General features: G+C 42.6%; 1 protein-coding gene across 5 annotated transcripts in view; it reads left to right on the plus strand.

Moving 5' to 3' along the window:
- Positions 1 to 19276, plus strand: part of ppp4r1 (protein phosphatase 4 regulatory subunit 1) — a 71821-nt gene extending 52545 nt beyond the window's left edge. For all 5 annotated transcript variants that reach the window (XM_022248645.2, XM_022248644.2, XM_022248643.2 and 2 more), the window contains 11 exons: positions 713 to 778; positions 5130 to 5288; positions 5768 to 6865; positions 7378 to 7563; positions 8548 to 8709; positions 8964 to 9064; positions 10655 to 10775; positions 12031 to 12146; positions 12568 to 12728; positions 13221 to 13354; positions 14767 to 19276. In XM_022248645.2, the coding sequence (XP_022104337.2) occupies positions 713 to 778; positions 5130 to 5288; positions 5768 to 6865; positions 7378 to 7563; positions 8548 to 8709; positions 8964 to 9064; positions 10655 to 10775; positions 12031 to 12146; positions 12568 to 12728; positions 13221 to 13354; positions 14767 to 14781 (2319 nt within the window). In that variant the 3' untranslated portion in view covers positions 14782 to 19276. The remainder of the gene's footprint in view (positions 1 to 712; positions 779 to 5129; positions 5289 to 5767; positions 6866 to 7377; positions 7564 to 8547; positions 8710 to 8963; positions 9065 to 10654; positions 10776 to 12030; positions 12147 to 12567; positions 12729 to 13220; positions 13355 to 14766) is intronic.
- Positions 19277 to 24457: the final 5181 nt, after the last annotated feature.

The following is a 24457-nucleotide window of genomic DNA, read 5'->3' on the forward strand; positions in this document are numbered from 1 at the left end:
GACCTGACCTCATGGTTGTGTGAATGACCTTACTCTCTTGGCAATTGATAGGAATGTGCCTTGGCAGTTATTTTAGTTGATGTTTGAAACCAATTTCAAGATGCAGAAGTACAAGTGTGTACAGTATAGTTTTGAGATGCTAAAGAAGAGCCACTTGGAAGCTTCTTGCTTGAGAAATTAAACTTGTATTGCCTAGTTTTATTTTGTTCTATTTCTGTTAACGTGCATATTTAAAAGAGTACTTACAATGGTAAAAATATCATCAGTAACAATTTGAAAAAAAAATTGAATATGAACAAATTTTCAAATTGTCGACACTGTGGGTCTCAACGTTTTCCTGTGGCAAAATTAAGCTAAGCGTCTTTAGTGTTCTGCAATGTTATATGTCCGAGATTGTCAAAATCATTTGACAGTTGTCCGCTTATTTTTCATTTTATTACAGAGTTTATTACTGTGCTTTTTTATTTTTTTTTTTTGCAGGGCGAGATACTGCTAAATAAAGTTGAAATAGTAGAAAAACTGTCCCCAGGAAAAAACTTCAAGCGGTGGATTTATTTTCCAGTTTCTTGAACCTGGCAATTAGTCAGGAAGGCCCAGTCTTGCTCAAAGAAAACATTCTAGATTTTGGCTATGCATCCAGCACACACAGAATGTGAAGATGTTCAGTGTCAATTTTGAAAATGATTTACCCCTTTGCTTGTATTGTTACCAGGTGTGTGCCGCCAACTTTGGAGATATCTGTAACGTTGTGGGTGAAGAAGCAACAGAAGATTTGCTAGTAAGCTCATTTTCCTATCGATGTCATGTTTGTGCTGCAGCTTGCACTTTGGTATTACACTTGTTTGTATGATACATGGTGATGTGTGGTTTTTTTTTGCCTTGCATAATATGGCTATGTCCAAATCCACTGGCTGTGGCTGAATTTGACACTTGTCTAGGGGAAGTGGCTTCAGTAGCTTCTATAGGCACACAAGTTATTTTCTAACCACAGCTGTAACATTCAGACGTGGCTTACTGTGGACTCGGTGCATGATTGCACTGCCAGTAGTTGTCGTTGTTGCTAAACGGGGAATATTTACATTCTTTGGCTGTAGAATGCCGAAGTGTGATGTCATTTTAAACTGGAAAGTGTAATGAAATCGAATGGAGTACGTGTGCGTGTTGGTTCACGTGCTGGTACTTGCTCTCATGCCTTTTACGCACATAATTGCAGAGCTGCCTACTCTCCCGGATGTTGCGGAAGACTCCCAGAAAATCGGTCGTTCTTCTGCCTCGCAGCACATGTTAAAAATCTCCCGGATTGTCAATTTGTGTATGCAAATTTATATTTACCTGTCTTTTTGAATTGCCACAGTCGGAGTTGTAATAAAACTTAGCATGAAAATATTTTGTTGTGAATGTGTCTGCTCTTTTTTAAATCGAAAATTATGTGTTACATGCATAAACTGTATGTACGTGTACACAGGCGCTGTCATTTCCGTTGTCGAAAACTAGACTCCGTACAAGAGTATATACCGGAGTCATGCACTTCTCAGTGTGGGAGAGAGCCATTCGAATGTACATTAATTTCGTTTGTCAATGAATCTCGCTTGTACATTGGGCCTGGATTCAAGTCTACACAACTGGTAACCTGTAAGCGTATAAACTTTTGTATTTTCCCAAATGTGGACCAGTGAAGAGTCTGTCACCAGCGAATTGCTGCCACTCTTGGTGTAGACACCATATTTGGCAGATGGATTCCAGACGGTTGTCACACACATGCACACATAGCTGGTGTCACGAGTACATGCTGCAGCAACCTCGACCCCAAGCATGGTCAGAACCAACATGGCGCGGCAAGATTGCTCCTATGGGAACAAGGTTGGTCGCTGACGCGGTAGGCGCGACTCATTGTGTGGTCAAAATGGTGTCAAAAGATTCAGCAAAGGCTAAGAAATATCTGCAGAATTACAGAGAAGAATACAGCGGAGAATGCCCTGCATACGGAAATTGGAGACGGGGGAATTTTTTGCATTTTGTGTTGTATGTAGCTGTGATATATCCATGAAGAGTGGAGGTCGCAACGATATCTTCCGACACATTGGTTCAGAGAAACACCAGGACTTTGCCTAAGTGAAATCTGCTACAAAAGGTATTGGCTAATTTACCGATAGCATCATCCGACCACGTCGGCCCTCTATTTCGGAAAAATGTTTCCCGATTAAAAAATCGCTGCAAAATGCAGCTGTACTCGTACGAAAACGGCAGCAATCGTGAATGCCATGAGTAAAAATACCGCTTCCATCGTCGCAGAGAGAAAGCATGTACCTCTCCATTCAGTCTTGCTACTGATGGATCAAATGACGGCGGCTCTGACCAGCTCTATCCTGTCTTGTTAAGCCTGTATGATGATGCAAAAGGAGAGGTTGTTCAAGCTTTTCTAAGTTCTAACTTAGGCCTACTGAAGGTTCCTCTACAGGCAAGAATAAAGTCTTTGACCAAGAACTATCAAAAGAGAAAATACCTTGGTCCAACTGTGTTGCATTTGCAGCAAATAATGCATCAGTGATGCTTGGAAAAAAGAAGGGTGTCGCATGATTTGTGAAAAACCAACACAACCAGTGCCACCTACTTGGTTGTCCATGGCACACAACACAGCAGAAAAATCAGCCAAATCACTACCAACATGACCAATAGCCATTGATGATTTTTTAGTAGATTCGTACTACTATCCTGAAAAAAGTAGTAAGCGCCTCAAAGTCTTGAAGTCTCACCAAAGTTTGCGTTAGACAGGTGTCAAGAAAATCTTGAAATATGGAACACCACGATGGCTCTCCCTGAGGGTTTGTATTGATCGACTTCTAGAACAGTGGAAGCCACTCGAATCATTCTTCAAGGAAGAGATGAAAACTGGCATGAAAATGGAAGTATCAGTGAAAGTAATGCAGAAACCAAGTTCTTCAACTCATCAATCATCAAGCCTGCAGCAGCTCTAACAACTCAAGGCTCACCCAGTACAAGTGGCAATAAAACACCGGAATAAGTGTCACCAACTGATGGGCCTGTATCAAAAACAGTATCATCTGTAAGTAACAGCACACCTAAAATAACACAACAGAGGGCTGCATCTACAGATAAGGTGAAAACATCTACATTGAAAAGGAAATCAACACAAGCCCCGAAGGATCATTGCCCACCAAAGCTGACATGCTCTGGCTTAAAATCTGCATGTAGCTCTGGACATTCTTCAGCCCAATTGCAGGAGTCACGCTTAACAAGAATTCATCGCTTATTTAGCTCACCTCAGACAAAGTTGTACTCCTTTTTTCAGGGGTACAGTAACCAGATTTTTCATCAAATTAACCTGCTTCTACAGAGAGAGGAGCCATGCATACATATCCTTCATAGAGAGTTAAATAGGGTCCTACAGGAGTTGCTTCTCAGATTCGTAAAGCCATCAGTGGTTGTGAAGTTTTCATCAGATCTGAAGTCAGAGGAATATGGAAAGGAAGAGAATCAGAAGTGTGATGCAGATCTTATGATTGGCAAAGATGCTCGTGAGTACATCAAGAACATGACTGACTCTGAAGCCCAGTCTACATGCCTCACTAAGCAGGATGTGAGCCATGTCTTCAGATCAGTACGATGCTATTACAAGTCAGCAGAGCAAGCATCCACAGAGCAAGCATCCACAGGGCAAGCATCCACAGAGCAAGCATCCACAGAGCAAGCATCCACAGGGCAAGCATCCACAGAGCAAATAATCAGTAGAGCAACCATCTATGTCCACCAGTCCTCAGCCTTCAACTAGCAGGCAGCAATAAGCAGTAAGGAAATGGAAATTTCATATTTGCAACCAAGTTTCCTACCTGCTAAAGAGTAATGAACTGAAACTTTATATTAAATGTTATTTAGACAGGTATATAAAAATGCACCTGACAGCTTCTGCACTAAAATTTTGCTGACGTTTCACGTTGTCGGACCAGAAAATAATTTGACCATAGATGAAAAGGATTCCAATGAAGAACCACTACATGTAGATTTTTAGTTCTCTTGACAGCCACTGCCCCCAAAATGAAGAGGAATGTGGCCAGGAGATGCCTCAGATTGCACCACAGAGCATCTAGAATGCAATATTTTCTGGGGCCCTGAAGCGGGCCCCGGACCGCATGCCATAAGGGCTTCACGCTTCATGCTCGCACATACATCCCCCTTCCCAAAACATCTCCCTGATTGTTCTTTTCCAAAGTCGACAGCTCTGTAATTGTGTGCGTGACATAGTCACTTGGGTACTCTATAATCCTCAGCAGTTGGTGAGGATAAAAAAATGTAGTCAGCTCAAAAAGTTAAAGGGACCAGACAAATTACTTTGTTACATGTATGACCAGGACTTAGTTGTAAAAGCAATGGAAAAAGAAAGAAAATACAAGAATTCTAGAAATTAGGATTCTCACAATTTACAACAGTATTTAGTTATAACGGTGTTCTTTAAAATGAGAGTCAACCATATTTAGCTCTACATCTAAAAATGTACTGGTACATTGAGCTGAAACTTTGATCATTATTTAAAAAGTTACAGTTGTAAATCTGAGTGGTAAAAAAGCAAAATGTTAAATTTTAGAAGGATATTTTTATGGTCTGCTAGCACTTGGGTAGGGTGTCATGCTCATCGTGCAAAGATTCCTTGGGTTTTTGCATGGGGAAATTGAAAATTGCCCATGTGCATGCTGCCCAACTCTGTTGCATTAGGCTGGTTTCCTTAAGCTGCTAAGCAGGAAATGTTGCTCAGCAAGCCTTTGTGCTGAGCCAGTATGAGCGGAGAACCAGTCTTTGGTAGTATTCTTTTGGCTGGGAGCCTGTATTTGCTATGCAGATATTCTGCTTTTAGCAAGTTGATGAACTGGCCGCAGCGACTGGTACCCCCACTTGGCTCTGGTTCCCAGACTGTTACTTTGTTGTGGGACCCAAAAATGTCTTTGGCCCCTACATGTTTATCGTCTATGTCTCAACCCATATGTAGTCCCCATAATTATGGAGCCCCCTGAGTACCCTGCTTGTACAGTAGTTGTGTCTCACAATCCTTTGAGAATTGAGCACCTTTCTTGGCCATATTTCTAATGAGATTTCTTGGCAATTCCCCGTTCCCACAGCTGCCCAAGTTTGAGGACCTGTGTGAGGATGGCGTATGGGGAGTGCGCAAGGCGTGCGCCGAGTGCTTCATGGCAGTGTCTTGGGCGGTGTCAAAGACTGTACGGGCGGGCAAACTCAGCCCGCTTTTTGTTAAACTGCTCACCGATCAATCCAGATGGGTAGGTCCGTCCTCTGTTTCAGTGAACAGAACTATGTCCTGTGATCCAGCCTTTCACACCTGATTGCCATGAATCAGCTGAGAATGATCATGTTGATTGAAACTTATAAGAATCAGGATTTCTCTGTTCTGTCTAAGTTACTGCTGTTTGGAGGGTGCTCTGTTTTATTTAAAATTCTGATAGGCTTAGTACATGCAATATCCATTCCGTGGGCATGAATATGTTTACTTGATTCTGTATTTCGGAACAAATTCACAAGCTTACTCCCAATAAATGGAGATTTCAAGATTTCAGTGCTTGCTGAAGTTGCTGTTTATTTACAATATTTGGAATCATTCAAGATCAGGTAAACTTTTTATTAGAGAGAGTCATTGAGCTTGGAATAAGTGTTGTGAAGGGAATGCTATTGTACCATTTTTTTACTGTGTAATTATGACTTTAATAACATTTCTTCTTTATTCCAATTATTTTTGGTGCAGGTTCGAATGGCAGCTTTTCAAACTCTAGGTCCATTTATTTCAACCTTTGCTGACCCATTAGTCTCAGGTGTCCAAGTAGTATACAATCCTGATGGTACAGTTCAAATCGCTAGTGTGGTGGACAACAACGAAAGCGAATCAGACGAGGTCCCCTCTCTAGTCTTCTCAGAATTGCAATCATCACAACAGTCTTCCTCCTCAGGTCCTGGCCAGTCTTCAGGCCAGGATCCCAGAACTCACTGTGCAATGCAAGCTGTGGCCATGGAAGTGGATGAAACGGTCGGTGGAAGCTCGGTTATGATGGGCCTGGGTCAGGACAAGGGTGACGTGGTGCCCTTAAAGACTGAGCCGGTGGAGGTCGCGCAAGCGTCCAGCAATGTCCACCAGGGTCTAGGGCATGTGGAGTTTACACCGGAGCAAGGGATGCTGTCAGTCACCCCCGAGATGTCCAACAGCTACGACTCATTCCTTTTCTGGCGGAATCCCATCCCCGTCATTGATGTTCTGCCAGAGAGTGGAGACACCAAAGAGGATGACCCGTCCTCCGAACGATTCACAACAGTGGCCGAGTTGACGTTAGAAACCACTGCTTCGAGCAGCGGGGATGAACAGAAGTCCTCTCCAGATTCAGGGATCGCCAGTCCAACAGGGACGCCAGACTTGGGAGCTGGCTGTGACAGCGAGAGTGAGCAGACTAAAGAGGCTGACAGATTAGATGAGAGCCAGAAGGACCCGACAGAAATCGGAGAGAGCCTCTCCGATATCACATTGCAAGACACGGCAAGCCAGCCTGCAAAGGAAGTTGACGGCAATGCAAACGTCAGCGCCGGCGGGCAGAGCGGAGCCTCCCAACCCCTCGGGGAGACTGGGGGTATGGTGGTGCACAAAGCCAACCTGAACGAGGCAGAGGAGGTCCTGGAGACGGTCTCCAACATCTGCAGCACACACGTGATTGGGCAGCGCCTGAACGAGAAGACGCTGACGTTTCGAAACGGCGTCGTGGAGGAGGAAGTAGCCCCAGAATGGTCAGACTCCGAGCCCTCAGTGAACACATCTACCGAGCATCATACACCAGAACGTTCACACCGGCTGGCCCAGGTGAGACTTTGATCAAGTTCAGCGTCGACGAAATTCACCTCTTAAGTGTGAAGTTGTGTAAAGTAATAAGTGTGCCTTTAATAAAGCCATTGCAGAGCTTTTGACATCTTTATAAATCTCACTCTGCCTCGCCGGCACTGATACCAAAAACCCCCCTTTGGGTTTGTCACGTCCATCATCTAAACACACATTCATTACCACATTTGTTAATGTCAAAGGGATCTTCCTTTCTGTGACCCAAGATGCGAGAAGGTCATGTGCTTTATATAAGGCTGTGGCTGCTCTGCCTGTCAGGTTGCAATGATAGTGATACTTGTCGGCAGTAGCAGAAAGTGGAGCAGTGTGGTAACTTGATGGATTAGTGGTCTAAAACGCTCTAACCCAACGAACCACTCCAAATGCCGGTCTGACAAAAAGGTTGGAAGCCCATTCACTCGTGTAAATTGGGTTTGACGTTTCTTAAGTGTACCATGGTTTGACTTAATTACTTTCTTGGTTTGGGTTCCCACCAGGATGTAATACCTGCAGAGTTGCTGGACCTGTACCTGTCCATGACAGACCCCAGCCGGGCCCAGACGGTGGACACGGAGATAGCCAGACATTGTGCCTTCAGTCTGCCGGGAGTGGCCTTGACCATGGGACGTAAGAACTGGAAGTGTCTCAAGGAGGTGTATGAGACGTTGGCTTCGGACATGCAGGTAATTTATGCGAGAGATATCTTCAGATGTAGTTCACGTTAGGGAGATGTTAATTTTTAATTATGGGTTTTGCCTTTACCCGACATATAAATTTAGAAACCTGTATACTCAATGCTTGTACGAGAGCTTGTGAAAAAATTCACAACCTTGCTCGGGTGGGACTAGTAAGCAGGAGGTCTTGGGTTCGAGTCCCACCCAAGTAAGCCTGTGTATTTTTTAGCAAGCTCTCGGACAAGCACCGAGTATACAGTGTTTATAAATTTATATGTCAGGTAAGGGCAAAACCTTTAATTAAAAATAAGAGGTATCTTGCTCTTCACACTGGTCCTGGATTTGTTAGAAATCTAATGCCAAACTCATATTCTTACTGAAGAACGTGATTCGTACTCATTATTGGGGAGGGGGGGGAGTTTCCGCCTTCCTTCCCCGGAGACATGTTGGTAATTGTTTTCTAAGGAATTGAAAGCACCAGCATTTAGGAATGGAACTATCACCTAATCTCTTGGGAGAGGGTGGGCTGGTTGAGGATTTTAGAAGGGTAAAAAAAAATTGGACAGTTGTTCCAGGGTAAAATTACTACTTTGCCCTCAGCTCGCTGGACCCAAGACCAGGATACGTCCATGATACTCATGCTGAAGTACCTGTACTCCCACTCATGGAAATGGAAATGGAACTCAATGGAAAACTTGACTGGGACACTGTCTGGCAGCAGGATTGTGGTTGTTCAGACTAATCTCAAACACAATAATCCCTGTTATATTTGCACCTGTGGTGAAGCACCCCTACTTTTAACAGGTGTACTCGTGATCATGGGAATGTACTTGAATATGAATGCTGCCTTGCAACATTGATTCGGTTCAAGCCATTGCATGACACCATTGCCACAAAGTTACCTAGTCTAACACGGCTCATAGGAAAGCTGATCTCACAAAATGGAAATAGAGAATTTTATATATACCCTCTTTGTCACCTCCCTTTCTCTAGTGGAAGGTTCGGCGCACCCTAGCCTTCTCCATCCATGAGATGGCCCTCATCTTAGGCGATGAGGTTACCGCTGTGGACCTGGTACCGATCTTCAACTCCTTCCTAAGGGACTTGGACGAAGTCCGCATCGGCGTGCTCAAGCACTTTGCAGACTTTGTTAAGGTGAGTTATCATAGCCTTCTCCACCCCTTTCCAGGATGTCACGAGCCATAGTGCTAATTCACACCCACTGTGGCATTCTAACGGAGTGAACGTGTAAAATGTTTGGTCTTTGAAGAAATGTCCAGTCGCTGACTTGCGCCGACTTTGGACGGGCTGTGATGCCGCATACTTGGGGTGTTAGGTTAAGGTTCAGGTTCATTAGTGTTGTTTCTGGAACAGATTTATCAGTGAATACTTTGTTCCCCCCCCAACAGTTGTTGAAGCCCGAGCTCCGCAGGCAGTATCTCAGTAGAATGACGGACTTCCTGACGACCGACAACACCCGAAACTGGAGATTTCGTCTAGAGCTGGCCGAGTGAGTTTCTTGCCCTGCCCCTCCCCCCTTAGTTTGTGTTCAGGCCTGCCAACCCTTGTGACATCGGTCGCACCAGTCAAAAACGTCTCTGTTGCCGTTTGGAGTAGAGCTGAGCCTTCCGATAATGTAGACTTGGTGCATAGTTTCCCAGGCGCTCTTTATCTTGTCATGGAGGGCAAAATTAACTGCACTTTAAACAATCAGTTAAGAATTGAGAAATGCTTTGCTGAGTTTTGGTTAATTAATTGACAAGATAAAGTAGTATCTGGTCCCGCCATTACACTTACAAATTAAGGTCGGTTCATACTCGCTGCATTTGCACACACGCAGCATGTAATGTGAACGCCGCATTTGACGTTCACACTTTCATCTTTTCTCAAGTCTTGACTGTGTGTGCGTATCCGACAAAAGTAAAAAATTTTCATTTGTCGGAATATGCATACATTTGGTGCGCACATACTATCCATTACTGCGTGCAAGGGCCCGCATTTTCGTTACACTCTGCGCTTTCCTTCATGCACCGCAGACACTTCAAAATAGACCTTGGCGCTGCGTACACAGTGAGTAGGCAGCGAGTATGAACTGGCCTTTAGCGGGCTAGCAGATGCATTTTAAGTGGATGAATGATCCATGTTACAAAATTACGCCAAACTCAAGTGTATAAAGTAACTTGAAAGTCAATGAAGATACATCTGAAGTTAATAGCCCTTAACTTTCAAACGGTTTACATTTTTAAAGACATATAACATCTGTATTCATCACGTGTCCGGAGTGTAAGGTACCTAAACAAGAGGACTGAGCACTTTCTAATATGTACAGAAAATAAAAAGGCCAAAAAGTCTTCTAAGTGAATTTTTCCTAGACACAATTTTTCTGCAACTTTGACTCCTTTTCATTTTATGAAAAAAATTCTTTTACACTCCATTTGGTTATAATTATGCGCTGAAAAGTGCACTTTTTAAACAATGAAACTTATCCAAACTTTCCTGGACAACTGAGGGCGGTGTTGCTGTGATGCCATCCAGGGAAGACTAGGTTCATTGCAAAGGTTTTTCTATTAAAATTGTGAACCCAGAATTTACTTCCTGAAAACATTTCTGCGAAAAGTTTGGGGGCACACTCATTGCTATGCACATAAACAACACTGAATTAACAAAGAAGAGAAAATTTAGTCAAGCAAGAATACTGGACTTCTTTGTGAACAAACCAATGTAACATTCAAGCTTTCTCCCAGGGATTACATCATAGTCTTGAATATGGAAATCTCATTAGCATAAAACAAAAAAGCAGCCAAATACCCTTTGAAATGGTGAAACACAAGTTGAAAATCAGGTTAACTGAGACACAAAAGGTGCATATTCAAGGGTTGTATTAAAACAAATTGATTGCAGTTACCCTTTAAGGTTCATTTTATGAGATCCAAGCCCAAGTGATGTCCCCCATTTCTTCAACCACATCACCCGGCAGGGGGAAAAAAAAAGTAAGTTCTCACCGTATTAATTGCCTGCAGGTCGCAATTTTTGATTGGCAATCATTTGGAGTGATTATGTTATAAACCCACTCCCCCTATTCCCCCCCCTTTGATTTCAGGCAGCTGATATTACTCTGTGACATGTACGATCCCAGCGACGTCTGCGAACATCTGTTCCCCATCGCTCTAGCTCTGGCCGGTGACAGAGTGGCTGATGTGCGCTTCACTGCCTATAGATTGGTAAGCTGAGAATGAGGGAAGCCCTTTTCTTCCTCGTTGGCCCAAGAGTAATGAGAAGGTGGTTGTCCTTCTACACTAATCTCTGAGAGGAGATTGTTTATGTATTGTGGATTCGGTGGATGTAATGTCACTGATGTGACATTTTTCTTATGTCATGGGGGGCTGCTCACCTTACAAACCTTGTCATTTGTTCCTCCAGAGTATATTCCAAAGAATTTCCATGCCTCTTCAATCTTGCAGTTGTTAAGCTGAACCACTTTCTGTCGGGGCAGTTATCAATGTTGATGATGCTGGGCTGGGATATTCATCATTTGTTTCTGTTTTCAAAATTTTTTTAAAATTCCTATCTTCATTTACTTGGACTCTTACAAACACCTGAAGGACTGTCTGGTGTCCACTCTAGCCTGACAGACAAAATCTATTGACGCCTGAGTATTTCAGCCAGGCCTGCAGCCTTGTAAAAGGAGCCCAGATTGTGCGGTGTTATATAACTTTCTTTTGTTCACGAATCTGGCTCAGTGTGCTGCTGCCTCTTTCCAATAGGGGCCAGATTAGCACGCAGTGGTGCTGTGTGGCTCATCACTGCGGTGATGGAGCGCTTTTGTCCCTGGTGGTAATCCGCTCGCTCTAAATGCCCCAAACCGTGGTATACTGTTTCGAAACAAGGCTGGATTATCTCCTCTTTTGAGAGTGAAAAAATGTCGGTAATTTCCAGCAGCCTGGTCTTTTGTTCCGAGTACGGTCTTTTGTTACGCATATGAAGCATACGTGTCCAGATCCGGAATCCCCGGCAGGAAGTGGTTAACATCACATGTTCTGCAGATTGTTGTGCAGCCTTCATTGGTGGTGACACAGCAAACAGTAATTGGCAGGGAGGTTTTTAATTCCAAATGGTTCCCTTCTAATCCATGTGAAATTTGTTTTAAATTTGATTAGAAGCTACAAATTCAAAGTTTCAACATTGGTTGAATCCTTCCTTAACGTGCGAACATGCTGCATGTACAAGGAAGTAGTGGATTATTCTTGGTATATCAAAGTGAGACGTGAAATCCCGTGTAACAAAACTTGCCAGAATACCATTGCTTGGCTTTTGGAAATTAGAGGGTGTAAGTTGGGATGATTTGTCTTCAGTAAACTTCTGCTGTCCAACAGAAATGACAGTGTCTCTGTGTCTCTGCAGACAGATCTGCAAAACAAACTTTCAAAATGGAATTAAATAAATTAGGCTTCTTTCCCTCGGTATCTGTCTTGTTAGCTTGGGGTGATCATGAAGAGGATAAATACGGCCGAAGATCGGACCCTCAGGCAGAACTTCATCGACGGCATCATCAGCAAGTACGCCAACAGCGACAGATGGTTTGGCAGGCAAACGTGAGTCAGTGCTGTCTTTCATGAGGAACGGTTTTCATAATGTGCGACTTCTTCGGTGTGACTCTTGAGCCCTCTCTCGTCTTGAGGCTCAAAGGGCAGAAATCGACACCAGTGATTTTACCGTGGTGTCTGCGTCTTGGATGCACTCTCCGTAGACAAGTTTTCAGAACTGGACTCTCACAGTTTCCACTGAGAGATCACTGGCACGTCCTTGCTTCTCCAAATAGTTTCATTTATGAAGATGTCAGGAATCTATCTTTGAAAGACGGCTTGCCGAGAGGAAAAGGTCAAAGTGTTATTGTAATGATTCAAATTTAAGATGTCAAAGATAGTACTCGACAGAGAGAAACATAATACTTCAAAGGTAATATGTGATAAGTTGTTCTCTTGTTCTTATATCCTATTTTGGATCCCGATCCAGATTTATTCATCTATGTCAGAAACTCCTAGAGGTCCAGTCTGTAGAGAACGAACAGTTTGCCGAGAATCTACTACCCAGTCTGCTGAGTCTGGTCAACGACTCCATCCCCAACGTGCGCATCACGCTAGCCAGGTTACTAACTCAGAATTTACTGCCTGTGGGTAAGTCACAAATCTTGTCTTTTCAAGTGCCATATTTTAGGTACCATTTTGCCATGTTTCGGGTAACGTTTTTGGGCATCATTTTGAATGAGTACCCTGTTACTTGGGTACCCTGCTATTTTGGGTATCATGCTACCGGTATTCTGGGTACCATTTCATCCCTGGCAGTACTTTTGATACCTTAAGTACCATGTTTTTTATATCAATACCGTTTGGGTACCAGGACATTATTAAAGGTATCATGTACAAATAGGTTCTGTTCTTGCTGCTTGCAAACCTTAATTCTCATATAGCACTTGTTTTAGGAATGTTTTAGGAATCAGAGAGCAGGGATGGTAGTGAGATTGTTCTTGGAGCACCAGAAACAGTGAACTATAGCGCTTTATAAATAGTCATCATTGTTGTCTGATATAAAATGGAGTGTTACATTTGCGTAGTTACGCGATCAGGTTTTTTGTAGCATGCCTAGTACATGTTGTCATCTTGCGACAGATTTTTACCAATCTATGGCGAATCCCTGCTATGAGAAGATGATGGATGTCGTCGGCCAGCTCCAGAAGGATGTCGACCAGGATGTCCGCTACTTCAGTAGCTACAACTTCAACAATGTGCACAACAAGAATATTGTAAGTGGTTCCCCTGGGTAGGGCGTCACTGTTGCGGTTTTAATTCAAAGGGATCCATCATAAAAGTTTGAAATGGTTCATTTTTTTAATTGCCATGTTTATGGAGTTTCTGGTGCGATTTCTGAAAATCCTTTTGAATTGAACCTTAATTGGGAACAAAATTTCTTTTAATTAACCAATTATGAATGTTGATGATGCTGGGACGGGATAATTTTCCTTTTTTTTCTGTTTTCACAATTCTTTAGAAATTCATATCTTCATTTCTTGGACACTTACACCCACACAAAGGACTGTCTGGTTTCTACTCTAATCTGACAGACAATATCTATTGATGCTGGAGTATTTCAGCCAGGTCTGCTGCCTTGTACAAAGAGGCCAGATTAAGCGGTGTTACGTAATTTTCTTTTGTACACGAACCTGGCACAGTGCGCTGCTGACCTCTTTTCAATCGGGACCAGATTAGCGTGCAGCAGTACTGTGTGGCTCATTGCTGCGGTGGTGAAGCGCTTTTGTCCTTGGTGGTAATCCGCTCGCACTATGCTCCAAACTGTGGTATACTGTTCCAAAACATGGCCGGATTATCTCCACTATTGAGAGTGAAAAAATGTTGGTAATGCCCAGCAGCCTAGTCTTTTGTTACGAGTACGGTCTTTTGGTACAAGGCCCAGTTCCCTTTGTCCGATTTCGGATACCCCGGCCACGCGTATGAAGAATACGTGTCCAATACTGGCAACCCCGGCGGCAAGTGGTTAAGTTTATAAAAGTGAGAAATGTTTGCAGCAAAAAAGGAAACATTAGTTTGATGTTAACAGTTCGTAACGGAAACTGATCCACAAAAAAGACAAGTGCAGTATTGTGCGTAGAGAGGAAGGGTGGATGTTCCCAGAGGTCAAAGTTCTCCCGCGTTAAGCCAGTTGAAGATCCTTGCCTGAAAATTCTGAAATTGTCCAGAAGTATGGGAAATTGTTATCTCAGGAGGCTCTTGTACAGAGTTATGGTGGTTTTTCCTAGAATCTGTGATGGCATGGAGTTGTCCAGAGGTAGTGGTGACCTCTGTTTGTACAAGTCATTTGATTATCACTTATTAATTATTTAAGGTTTGCGAATAATTTCAAAAACTTAAAAAAAACCAGATTTCTCCTTTCCGCCTTCAAGTCATGCTGCCTATGGGGAGGTATTCTGCATTTTAATGATATTGTTCTTGTCACTTTATTAACCACTACCTGCCGGGCGACCCGTTTTCGGGTACATAGGCTTTATATGCAGAGCCGGGGAGCCCGGAATTGGGACAGTTGAAGAATTTTGAAAACGAACAATCTTGAAAATGGCCGGCATCTTGTCTTGCTCAAGAAAAATCCACCCAGCAGCAGGTGGTTAAAGTAATTTTGTTTTTTGGGTTGGATAACCACCAGGATCATCCTGTATGAGAGACGACTTGAGGACTCCACCTTCAGCCTGGTTGAAAAGAAGAGACTGGAGGTAACCATGGACACTGGGTAACCATGGAGATAACACTACCATGATACGTACAACTATCAACAAGTTATCAAAGCTGCATTAATATATTCCACTCGTTTATCTCGTTGGGGTTTCTTGAGATTGGGAGGAGAATGAAATTTTTTCACTCTGTCGGAATGGCATTTGCAAAACTAAATACCAAACCGTCCACTTGTCGTTTGAAATATTGAACTAAAACGAATGCGAATAGTGTCTTTGAAGTTTGGTACATCTCGGAATACAAAAGCAATATTTTTTTCAGTGCATCTATGTAAGTTAGCAATTAACCAATTTGCATGATGATCAAACAGAAGGCAAGTTGTTGACGCCATAAGCATTTTGGGAATAAAAAAAAAAACAAGTTGAACCCATAATATCCTGCCTTAATTCCCTGTGCATAGATATGTAGAAGTATAGGCATGGTTGAAATATGCAGACAAAAGTAGTTCCCCCAATTTAAAGAACATTCCCTGGTTTTTCATTTTGCACTGTGAACAAATGTGGCAAAACTTCTGGTAAACCACAAGGATTGCTTTACATTTCAAGTATTAAGAAAATACTTTGGTCACGTCCTACGATAATTAGATTTAGATGGTCAGTTTCGTCGTAATTGTTTAATCTTAATGCACACCATTATTTGAATAGTATACGTAATGTTATTTCCTTGCAACTGTTCATACATCAGGGATCATGTCAACTAGATCAGTATTTATGGCGGCATCCCCACCTCGCATTGGAATGTTTCATTTAAATATTACATGTTATTTTGTCCCACACTTCATGAATATGTATCTTTTGTTCTTAATTATGTATAGTGAAATTGAGAATTTGAAATGGTTAAAGGGCAGTGTCTAGCTGAAGCAGCTCTTATTTCATGGAATGTGTGTACTCTCAAAGTATCGCATTCCCGTACAACCCTTTCTACATGTTCTGAACATCTGCTCACTTTGAATTTCTGAAGTAACCATAAGCTTGTTGGTTTTACACACGGTGCTGCCATCTGGTGGGACGAATGCGGTAGTTGACCGTAAGCTAAGGGTTCCACATTGACATTTGTCCCAGTTCGTTCCTACTCTCTGTTCATTGCCATTTCTCTTGTGCAGTGATGTAGTCGAGTACTTTTTGAGAACCAAGTTCTCTACCAAATATTTAACTAGTTAGGAGGGAACAAAGCTGAAGTACATCGGCATTTGATGGTACATGAATAAAGGTAAGATTACAAAGCAACATAATGACTTCAGACCATCCCTGTTTGATTTAAATTAACTTTTTAGGACAAAAGTACTTGGAAAGCACTCGGCCGAGTACTTTCCGAGTACTTTTCTCCTTAAAACTTAAATTTTACACAACTGGGAGTGTCTGAAGTCTAACATTTATTTTGTAATCTTACCTCTGCACATTTACCATCAAATGCCCGTGCACTCTGGCTTTATTCCCTCTTACCCAGTTCAATATTTTGCGGAGAACGTTGGTACTCGGAAAGTACTCGACTACAACACTGCTGTATTACTTCTAGGCACCTTTACTCAGCTGGTGTAAATTGGCAGTACAGTGCCCTCTTGTTCTCGCACAGACCCAATTCCAAGCCCTACCTCCAGTGAAAGCTCTTCCATATTACAGTCAGTGTCTTGTTAGAATCTTTAATCTTCTTGGTAAAATCATTTTAAAGACACTCTTCTTCCTGCCATCTGAAGTCAGCTGCACAATTTTTTTTTTTTTTACGCACATGTTCTCGTTGAGGTCAGCGTCAGTTGATACAGCAGTGCCTTGTTAACTGTTTAATGCAGTGATTTATTGAAATGAGAATCCTTGGTTGCAAATGAAGACATTCAAGCTGAGCAAAGCATTTTCCTTTTAGATACAACCTGTTTCACGTGTAGAGTGGGGTTGAGAGAATTAAGTGTAAACAATGCATAAATTTATTTAATGAGGTGGGTTGCTTTATCAAAGCCCTAATTTTTTGTTGGTGTTTTGTCTGTCGTCAAGAATAGTGGTGCTTTTATAAAACAAGATATTGCTGGTGACTTCAGTCTTGGAAATGGCGGTTGTGATGGGGTGACAGGTGGAGCTTTTGAATGGGGAAGGAGGGGGCTTTTGTGTCACTTTCCATGTCTAATTTGCCCGTTGTCATACAATGATTGGATACCAGGGTAATGCAGAAATGATGGTTGTCGTTGAGGTTTGTTCACAGGGAAACCATGTCTGTCTCTGATAACTTGTGAGCCCTCTCCAGGTCATTCATAATGATGGTGTCACTCACAAGTGTTAGAAAGCCTTGGTCATACTATCACATTACCACGTCTTTCATGTAATTGAGGGCGTTTTCTTGTATGAGGTGTCTTTTTCCCCTAGAATTAATTGCCTTTGTTGGCTGGTTTTTGTTGTTGTTGTTTTCCTTTTTTTCATTTTGTTGTTTTGTTTTTCGTCGTTTTTTATGCTGCCCGTTGTGTGGAAAGTATATGTAAAGTATTAATTTCAATAGTGTTGATATGCAATGTATAAAAAAATGCACATAGGAACTTACGATTTAAGAGAAATTTCATGAATCCCTTGACCTTTGACCCAGAGAGACTGACAGAGAACATTTATAGATGTATTTACTGTATAATCTGTGATAACATTGGTGAGAGACTAACAGTATTTGTGACGTTTTAATTCTATTTTGTCGGACATGTACTTGCAATGCTTTGTTCAACGGAAAAGGCGCATTGAAATTAATATTTTCGGGGTTGGTTGTATACATTAGCCGTGTCTTGGCATTGCGAGGGAAAGCTTGATTTTGATTTTGGAAAAGCCAATGACAGAGCAGGGTTCCATTTTAAATACAGGAATTTCAGGACATGGCCCTTCGTGATCCATCATGTTCCTGTATTTTAGTGAGGTCTGTTTGGCTACTGTTGACTGCCCTTTGATGCTGGTTTACTGGCTGCTTTGTTGTTAGTTGTCAAAGTCTGGAACCAGACTCAAATTTGTGCATCCAGCACAGGTACACTATGCTTATTTGGAGTCTTGGAACACCTTGTTTGGTCTCTGGTAACAGGGAGTGCTTGAGACTAATGTTACAATACAGTGTCACTTTCAGACACTGTGATTAACCCCACCACCACCAGCACCACGATGCCACATGCAGCAGTATCCAACAGTTTCACTCAAATTTTGTTGATCAAAGCAGGAAATGACCCAGCTGTTGGATTGTCTCAGGTTCAGAAGGCTGCACTCTTTGCTGATCGATTCTTTTGGACTCAGCAGATTGCACGCATTGCATTTATTGGATTCTGTCAGGTTCATTAAGCTGAACTCCTTGCTGTTTAACTCTGTTGAATTTAGGAAGTGTCACATTTTGCTGGTGGTGGATTCTTTTCAAATGAGCATTGTGCCAGGAGGGTTTAAGGTTGCGCTATCTTTCACAAAATTTATATCAATGTCTTCTTTCGGGGAAGAGAAAAACCCCAATGCAGCAGATTCTGCATGTAGAGTAAGAAATGACACAGGATTAGGCATACCCGTGTATATAGAGAAGCGGGCGGTGAACATTGAACTAGTACAGTGAGCCAGTTTGGTATTCCAACAGCGCATGCTCAGTACGAGACTCGCGAACAGGTACGCGCGCGCGATAGTCTGTCCTATCAGTGCAGCCATATACGTTGACTCGCGCGCACTTTGTTCCCGAAAGACCCTGGCTTTTTGCAATACGGAAGTGGCTCATTGTATACACTGTGTATCATTTTTGTTTTTCAGTGGTAGAGTCTGTCTAGTCAAAGGGGACATCTCAGTGAACTGAATCTCCTTGCCCTGACGAAGGTACCCAGTTACATATTACCGAAAGCTCGGCAATAAGCTGATTTTAGAGCACCGATGGTAAAATTATATTTTTGTCGGTATCTCAAAACTGGTTTTTGTTCCAGACGTTGTATTCGGAACCGGCACGTTCGGATTGAGATTTTTGTTCTAGACGGTGCATTCGGAATCGGCACATTCAGATTGGGCCAATCTGGAATGGGCCATTCCCGCATGGAACCACTGGTGCTCCCATCCTGTTCGTAGTTGGAACAGTTGGTATTTCCAATTGGAACCCGTTGTAACATTATCAAGCCTTCCACTTTGGAGAACTTTCCTAACTTGGTACATCTCCCGACTTTTCTGGGCTGCATGTTGTGTCTTTCCTATTTGTAATTGCATGATGTGCACTTATCTCTCTCAAAATTTTACTGTGCTTTTATTTTATTACTTTGTTTTTAGATACATGTACAATACATGTTGGATACAACATAATCTTGTAAAGAAAAAAGGAAACCAAAAAATTAGGTGTGTTATAAAATTTTCAATGTAAAGAAAGTGGTTTCTGTTGAAAATGGTTTATTTTATGATAATTATTATGCAGATTTGTTTCTTGACATGTGAATAAACTGTTGTAAAATGTTTTGATATTGTGCAGTGAGGATTAAGTTTTGTTTTGTGTAGAAGGGGCGGAGCACAAGGCTCTGAAGTCGTGGGAGGGCTAAATGAATTCATGTAAATTTGTTACAGCTACACAAACTATTTTTACATTCTAATTTCCCCAGTTTTTGGTTAGGCGTACCTTTGGAGTTCAATCGTGAGTTTGCATCACAAATCTGAATGTTTTCTTCTTTTTCCCCCGATGTGATTCACGATGATATCGAAGGTGATGGACAAGTACTGTATATACATGGAACCAAGTTTGATCTAGGCACGTTTTAGGGACAGGCAATGAATTCGCTGTTTTGATGCGAGCATTCCATGCAAATAAGGATTAAGTTTCGCGTAGGCCGGTATACCAGGCAAGATATGGGACGGAGGGGTACCCCCCTTACCTGTCCAATCTCTATACTCACTCTAGACTATTGTTTCCTAACACATCCCCCCTAGAAGCCTGTAAAGAATTCCTGAGATTCCGATCAAACAATGACCAACACAAAGGCGGGGGGGGTTCTCTCCGTGCCATATCTTGCTTCAAATGTAGGCCGGACCCAAGCACCAGTGTTCCGTAGGTCCCACTCTGCCCCAGGTGCATGCGAGCATCAATTTCATAATGCTACATTAAGATAACGCGGGAGCCTATCATTTCATGTCAATATTTTTGAGTAAGCCATGAACTAGGTACTTTTTGAAGCTTTCTCGAGAGTTCAGAGAGTGCGATATGTTGGTTTTGTTTTTGTCACGTGGCACACCTGTAGTATTTTCGGAGGCACTTAAACTATATATGTTGAGGCCCCGGTAAACCTTGAAAAGTGGCGAAGTGCGAGAAAAAACGGAAATTCTTTGAGTCGTGCTAGCTCTGGCTTCAACCACCTCCCTCCATTCACTACTGTCCATTTTAAAAGGGAGCAAACAAGTTTAATCCTCCAATTGAATGTCAATATGATTTTCCATGCACTATGTGGGGTTAGGGTTAGGACTGTTATCCAATGCTGTGCTTGAGCCGTATGTCTAGCGTTGACTAACTTTATACCAAAGATCGTATAGCGCATAGCGGCGCAACATGGGGAACTTCACCGTGAATACGCGTAAAACGTTGTTATCATATGGGCGCCATTCTGGTTGGACTACGCCTGCGCAGTGCATGTTAATGCGCAGGCGCCGCGACAGGCACGCACAGCATAGCATTAACGTTCACACTCGAATCGCACCCACCGGTGATAACACCTTTATGGCCGAATTACCCATCTTAGCGGCGCGTAGCGGCGCTATTATAATCTTTGCTTTATACTGCGTGGTTGGATCACCGATCTCTATAATAAAATCTTATCAGTGGGTTGGATGCACTCGCTGCGTATTCACTGTGTATGCAGCGCGAAGGGCTATTTTGAGGTGTCTGCAGTGCGTGAACGAAAGCGCAGTGCGTAATGAAAATGCGCGCCCTTGCACGCAGTTTGTGAAAATAATGGATAATGCGTATGCACCAAATGTATGCGTATAGAGTACCGAAGTGTGACGTCACTGTGAACCAGAAAGTGCAGTGCAAACGAATGGAGTACGCGCGCGTGTTGGTTCACGCGCTGGTTCTCGCGCCAATGCCTTTGACACACGAATAGTGCGCGTGACGTATTCACTTCGGTACTCTATTCGGATAAATTAAAAAATTTCATCTTTTGTCGGATATACGCACATGCAGCCGAGACTTGAGAAAACATGAAAGTATGAACGTCAAATGCGGTGTCCACATTACACCTTGCGTGTGTGCAAACGCAGCAAATATGAACCAGCCCTTATTACATATATGGTATTTAGGGTTTTTCTCTGTATTTACGTGTGCGGTGCATGCGTGTGATATGAAGTCACAGAGACACGCAGTCGGCATCATCATTGACATCCAACATAGCTGCGGAAATATAAGCAAGATTCGCGTTAAGCAACTTATGCATGCTAATTCTCATCGAAATCCCTCGCTCGCCTTAGGGAACTACTGATTTGGAAAATACATGCAATTGGAATATCATCTAGGAGTACTGATACGTAAGCTTCCGAACAATTAATCTGTTCTGTAGAGTCAATACTAGTGTAAACGGCTTAACCGGTAACGGAGTGTGTTGCAGCGGGTACTGCAAACTATTACAAGATACACTTTGCGTCGGGTAGATGTTACATTTTAATAAGCGGCAGGTTGTGGGTTCGAGTCCCACCCAAGTAAACTTGTAATGTTTTTGGAAGCTCTCGGACAGATATTGTGTAAGCCAATCCAGAGTACATGTATGTCGGTGTAAGGTCAAAACCCTTCAGGTAAAATTTACATCTTCCCGACGCAATTCATCTTGTAATAGTTTTAAAACTACGCGCCCCGGGAAAAAGAGAAATACAAAAGACTACATCAGCAATGCATACGGCGTGTTGTCTTACCTTAAGGTCACGTGCTTGAGGAAATTTTTTTAAAAACGCGCGCCAAACGTGTGACGAGCGCCAGACGGAAAGCGGCACTTGCACTGCAGTCAGTGGCGTAACTAGGGTGGGCTAAATGTCGGGGGGGGGGCGGAGTGCACGCAGTTTGGAAAGAGTTCCATATACGGACAACACTAACTTTCCTTTAAAATGTTATACAACCATCAGAAAGTGATAACGTCATAAAAAGAGAAATTTTGCTGAGAAAATTCCAAAGCATTTACTAAGAAAACAGTTTTTTTCAGACAAGTCTCATATAGGTTTGTGCACAGGGGCATCAAGTGCTGTCCGAAGGCTGTATGGTACTCTTTCCGACTTTTTTAAAGGGGCACCACGACAAAAATAAGATGCAGCTACATAGCTATATAGATTCAACGGAGATTTCAAAAGGGGGGGCACCCAGGGGGCACGGGGGACCCTTCGTAATTACGCAACTGACGTGATTGTGTGTGCGTACTGAGCGATACGTGCGGGAGGAAAGATACGGCCTATTGATACTGGAGATCAAGAAATTTTAGTGATGACGAGCATTTAGCTCATAATTATTTTGAGCGTCCACGCCACGAGGGACCACAAAAATGGCGCCGCGAGCAAAATCATTGCACTGTGAACGGACGCGTACAAAATCACTGATCTCCAGTGCAAAGACTTTATTATGGAGATCAACGTAATTAGTTTGTTGATGCGTAGAGCAAGGATCTGTTCCTTACAAGCTTAAAGTGCTAGGGAACAAGCTTCAAACATTGCGACATCCAGGGTTTTGGAGGCAAAATGGCCACCCTAAAACCAGTATACAATGGATTTATCTTCTGAAAATGATCGCGAGAGAAATGAGAGGCAATTTCTTTCCACGACCAACTGAGCCGATTTCGGAAACGCCAGGTCAAATTTTGCGTTTATGTTGGGTTGATGACGTCATTAGGGAGAAAGGCACAACGGGCATGTATGAACATGAAGCATGCATGAAGATGCATGGAAACTGGCATCGTTGTGGCCCCGAAATGCATTAAAACGAGTTTTGATGATGTGTAGAAAATAAAAAAATATTATATGGATAAGAAATGATGGCTCTGTCCCATTCAGAGACGCTCGCTCTTATAGATTGAATCCAAACGAATAAACTTTGGGTGCTTTCGAAAAAACACATGTTTATTCGAGGGTGTGACGTCACTGTGTGATTTATTTCTACGTGGAGACTAAAATGCAGCCTCGGATGGGTAGAAATAATAAGAATTAAACTTGTATAGACCGAAACCATGTTTAGCCAAGCTGTGGGTTGGGTTGTAGCTGAGACAGTAGCGGGAATGAATTTTCGTTCCTTCGGGGACTCATCAGCCGCTTGATTCAAATATGAATCGGGGTGTAAAGGTATGGTTAGTGAGCGGAATGACACTCACTAGACGGAAAAAGTGATTACTGTTCCTCTGATCATATTTGTACACAATTAGTTTGAATGGATTTATTCATTCAAAAGTGAAATGAGAATATCTAGAGCATAACCAGATTTCTCAGGTGTGGCGGACCGATCGTCTTGCCGTGTGGCTGAGTTCGGATCTGACAATGTTCTTCTTGATATTTTTGGCTACCTTGTAGGCAACTAAAGGAGGTTTGGGGAAAACTTCCTTTAATGTTGAGGTGCCAGTGTATAAGAAGACCTCCTTTGATATCTTTGTGTTTCACATGAGGATTGTGCATAGTGGTGAAGACGAGTGGAAATTCTTTTTTGTTTTTCAGTTTTCGCTCATTGTGAATCATAGATTCCCGTTGCCGGAAATCAATGGACGGCATCGATATTTGAATCTCGGCTTGATTATAGCCTCGTTTCAATAGTTTTTCTGCGAAACTTTGTGTTCTTTTGTAGAAAATCATTCCCATTATTTGTATTTCTGGCACATCTCAGGATTTCTCCTTTGACAAAGCCGTGGAATATGTGTTATGGATGGGATGAAGTTCTTTCCAGGTATTGGAACCTTTCCGTTGGTTTTGTGAATACTTTCGTATCCAGGGTACCGTTTAAGAGGAAACGTGGATCTTTGAAAGTTGTAAGGTCCAGATAGGTAATGGAAGTTTCGGATGCCTCAAAAGTGAATATGAGGGTAGGGTGCAGTTGATTCATATGGTGAACGAATTGGGTGAAAGAATCGAGTTGGCCATTGTAGACGATGAGAACGTTGTCTCTGAATCTAGCCCAGAAAAGGATTTTGTCCATGGGGGCTGAGATTTCCGACTCAAATTCATGTAAAGCTATGTCGCAAATTTTTCGGCTTGCTACTGATCCCATTGCACATCCGTTTTTCTGTCTGAAGAATTTACCTCCAAACTGAAAATAGTTGCAGCCTGGGACAAGTTCTAGGAGAGTGCGGATGTAGTTGGATGGGGGTTTGGTTATGGCGTAGCCGCGGTTTGTTGTGTTGTAGGCTTTGCATACCGATTCAATGGTTTGCGCCTGGTGAATATTGGTGTACATGGAGACAACATTGATGCCAGGAGTGAGTTTGGGGAAAGTTTCCTTTTCTAGTTTCTGCAAAATGTCCGTTGTGTCACGGACATATGTGGATTGGGCGGATACTATAGGAAGGAGGAAATAATCCACGTACTCAGAGATCTTGGCCGTTGGACTTGTGCAACCACTGATGATAGGTCTGCCGACTAAGGGTTCAACCTATTGACAGACAAATAACGAACAAGACAAAACAAACAAGTGTGAAACAA

The sequence above is a fragment of the Acanthaster planci genome, linkage group LG06, assembly GCF_054643075.1.
Source record: "Acanthaster planci isolate LZ-2023a linkage group LG06, COTS_SCS, whole genome shotgun sequence".
Lineage (NCBI taxonomy): Eukaryota > Metazoa > Echinodermata > Asteroidea > Valvatida > Acanthasteridae > Acanthaster > Acanthaster planci.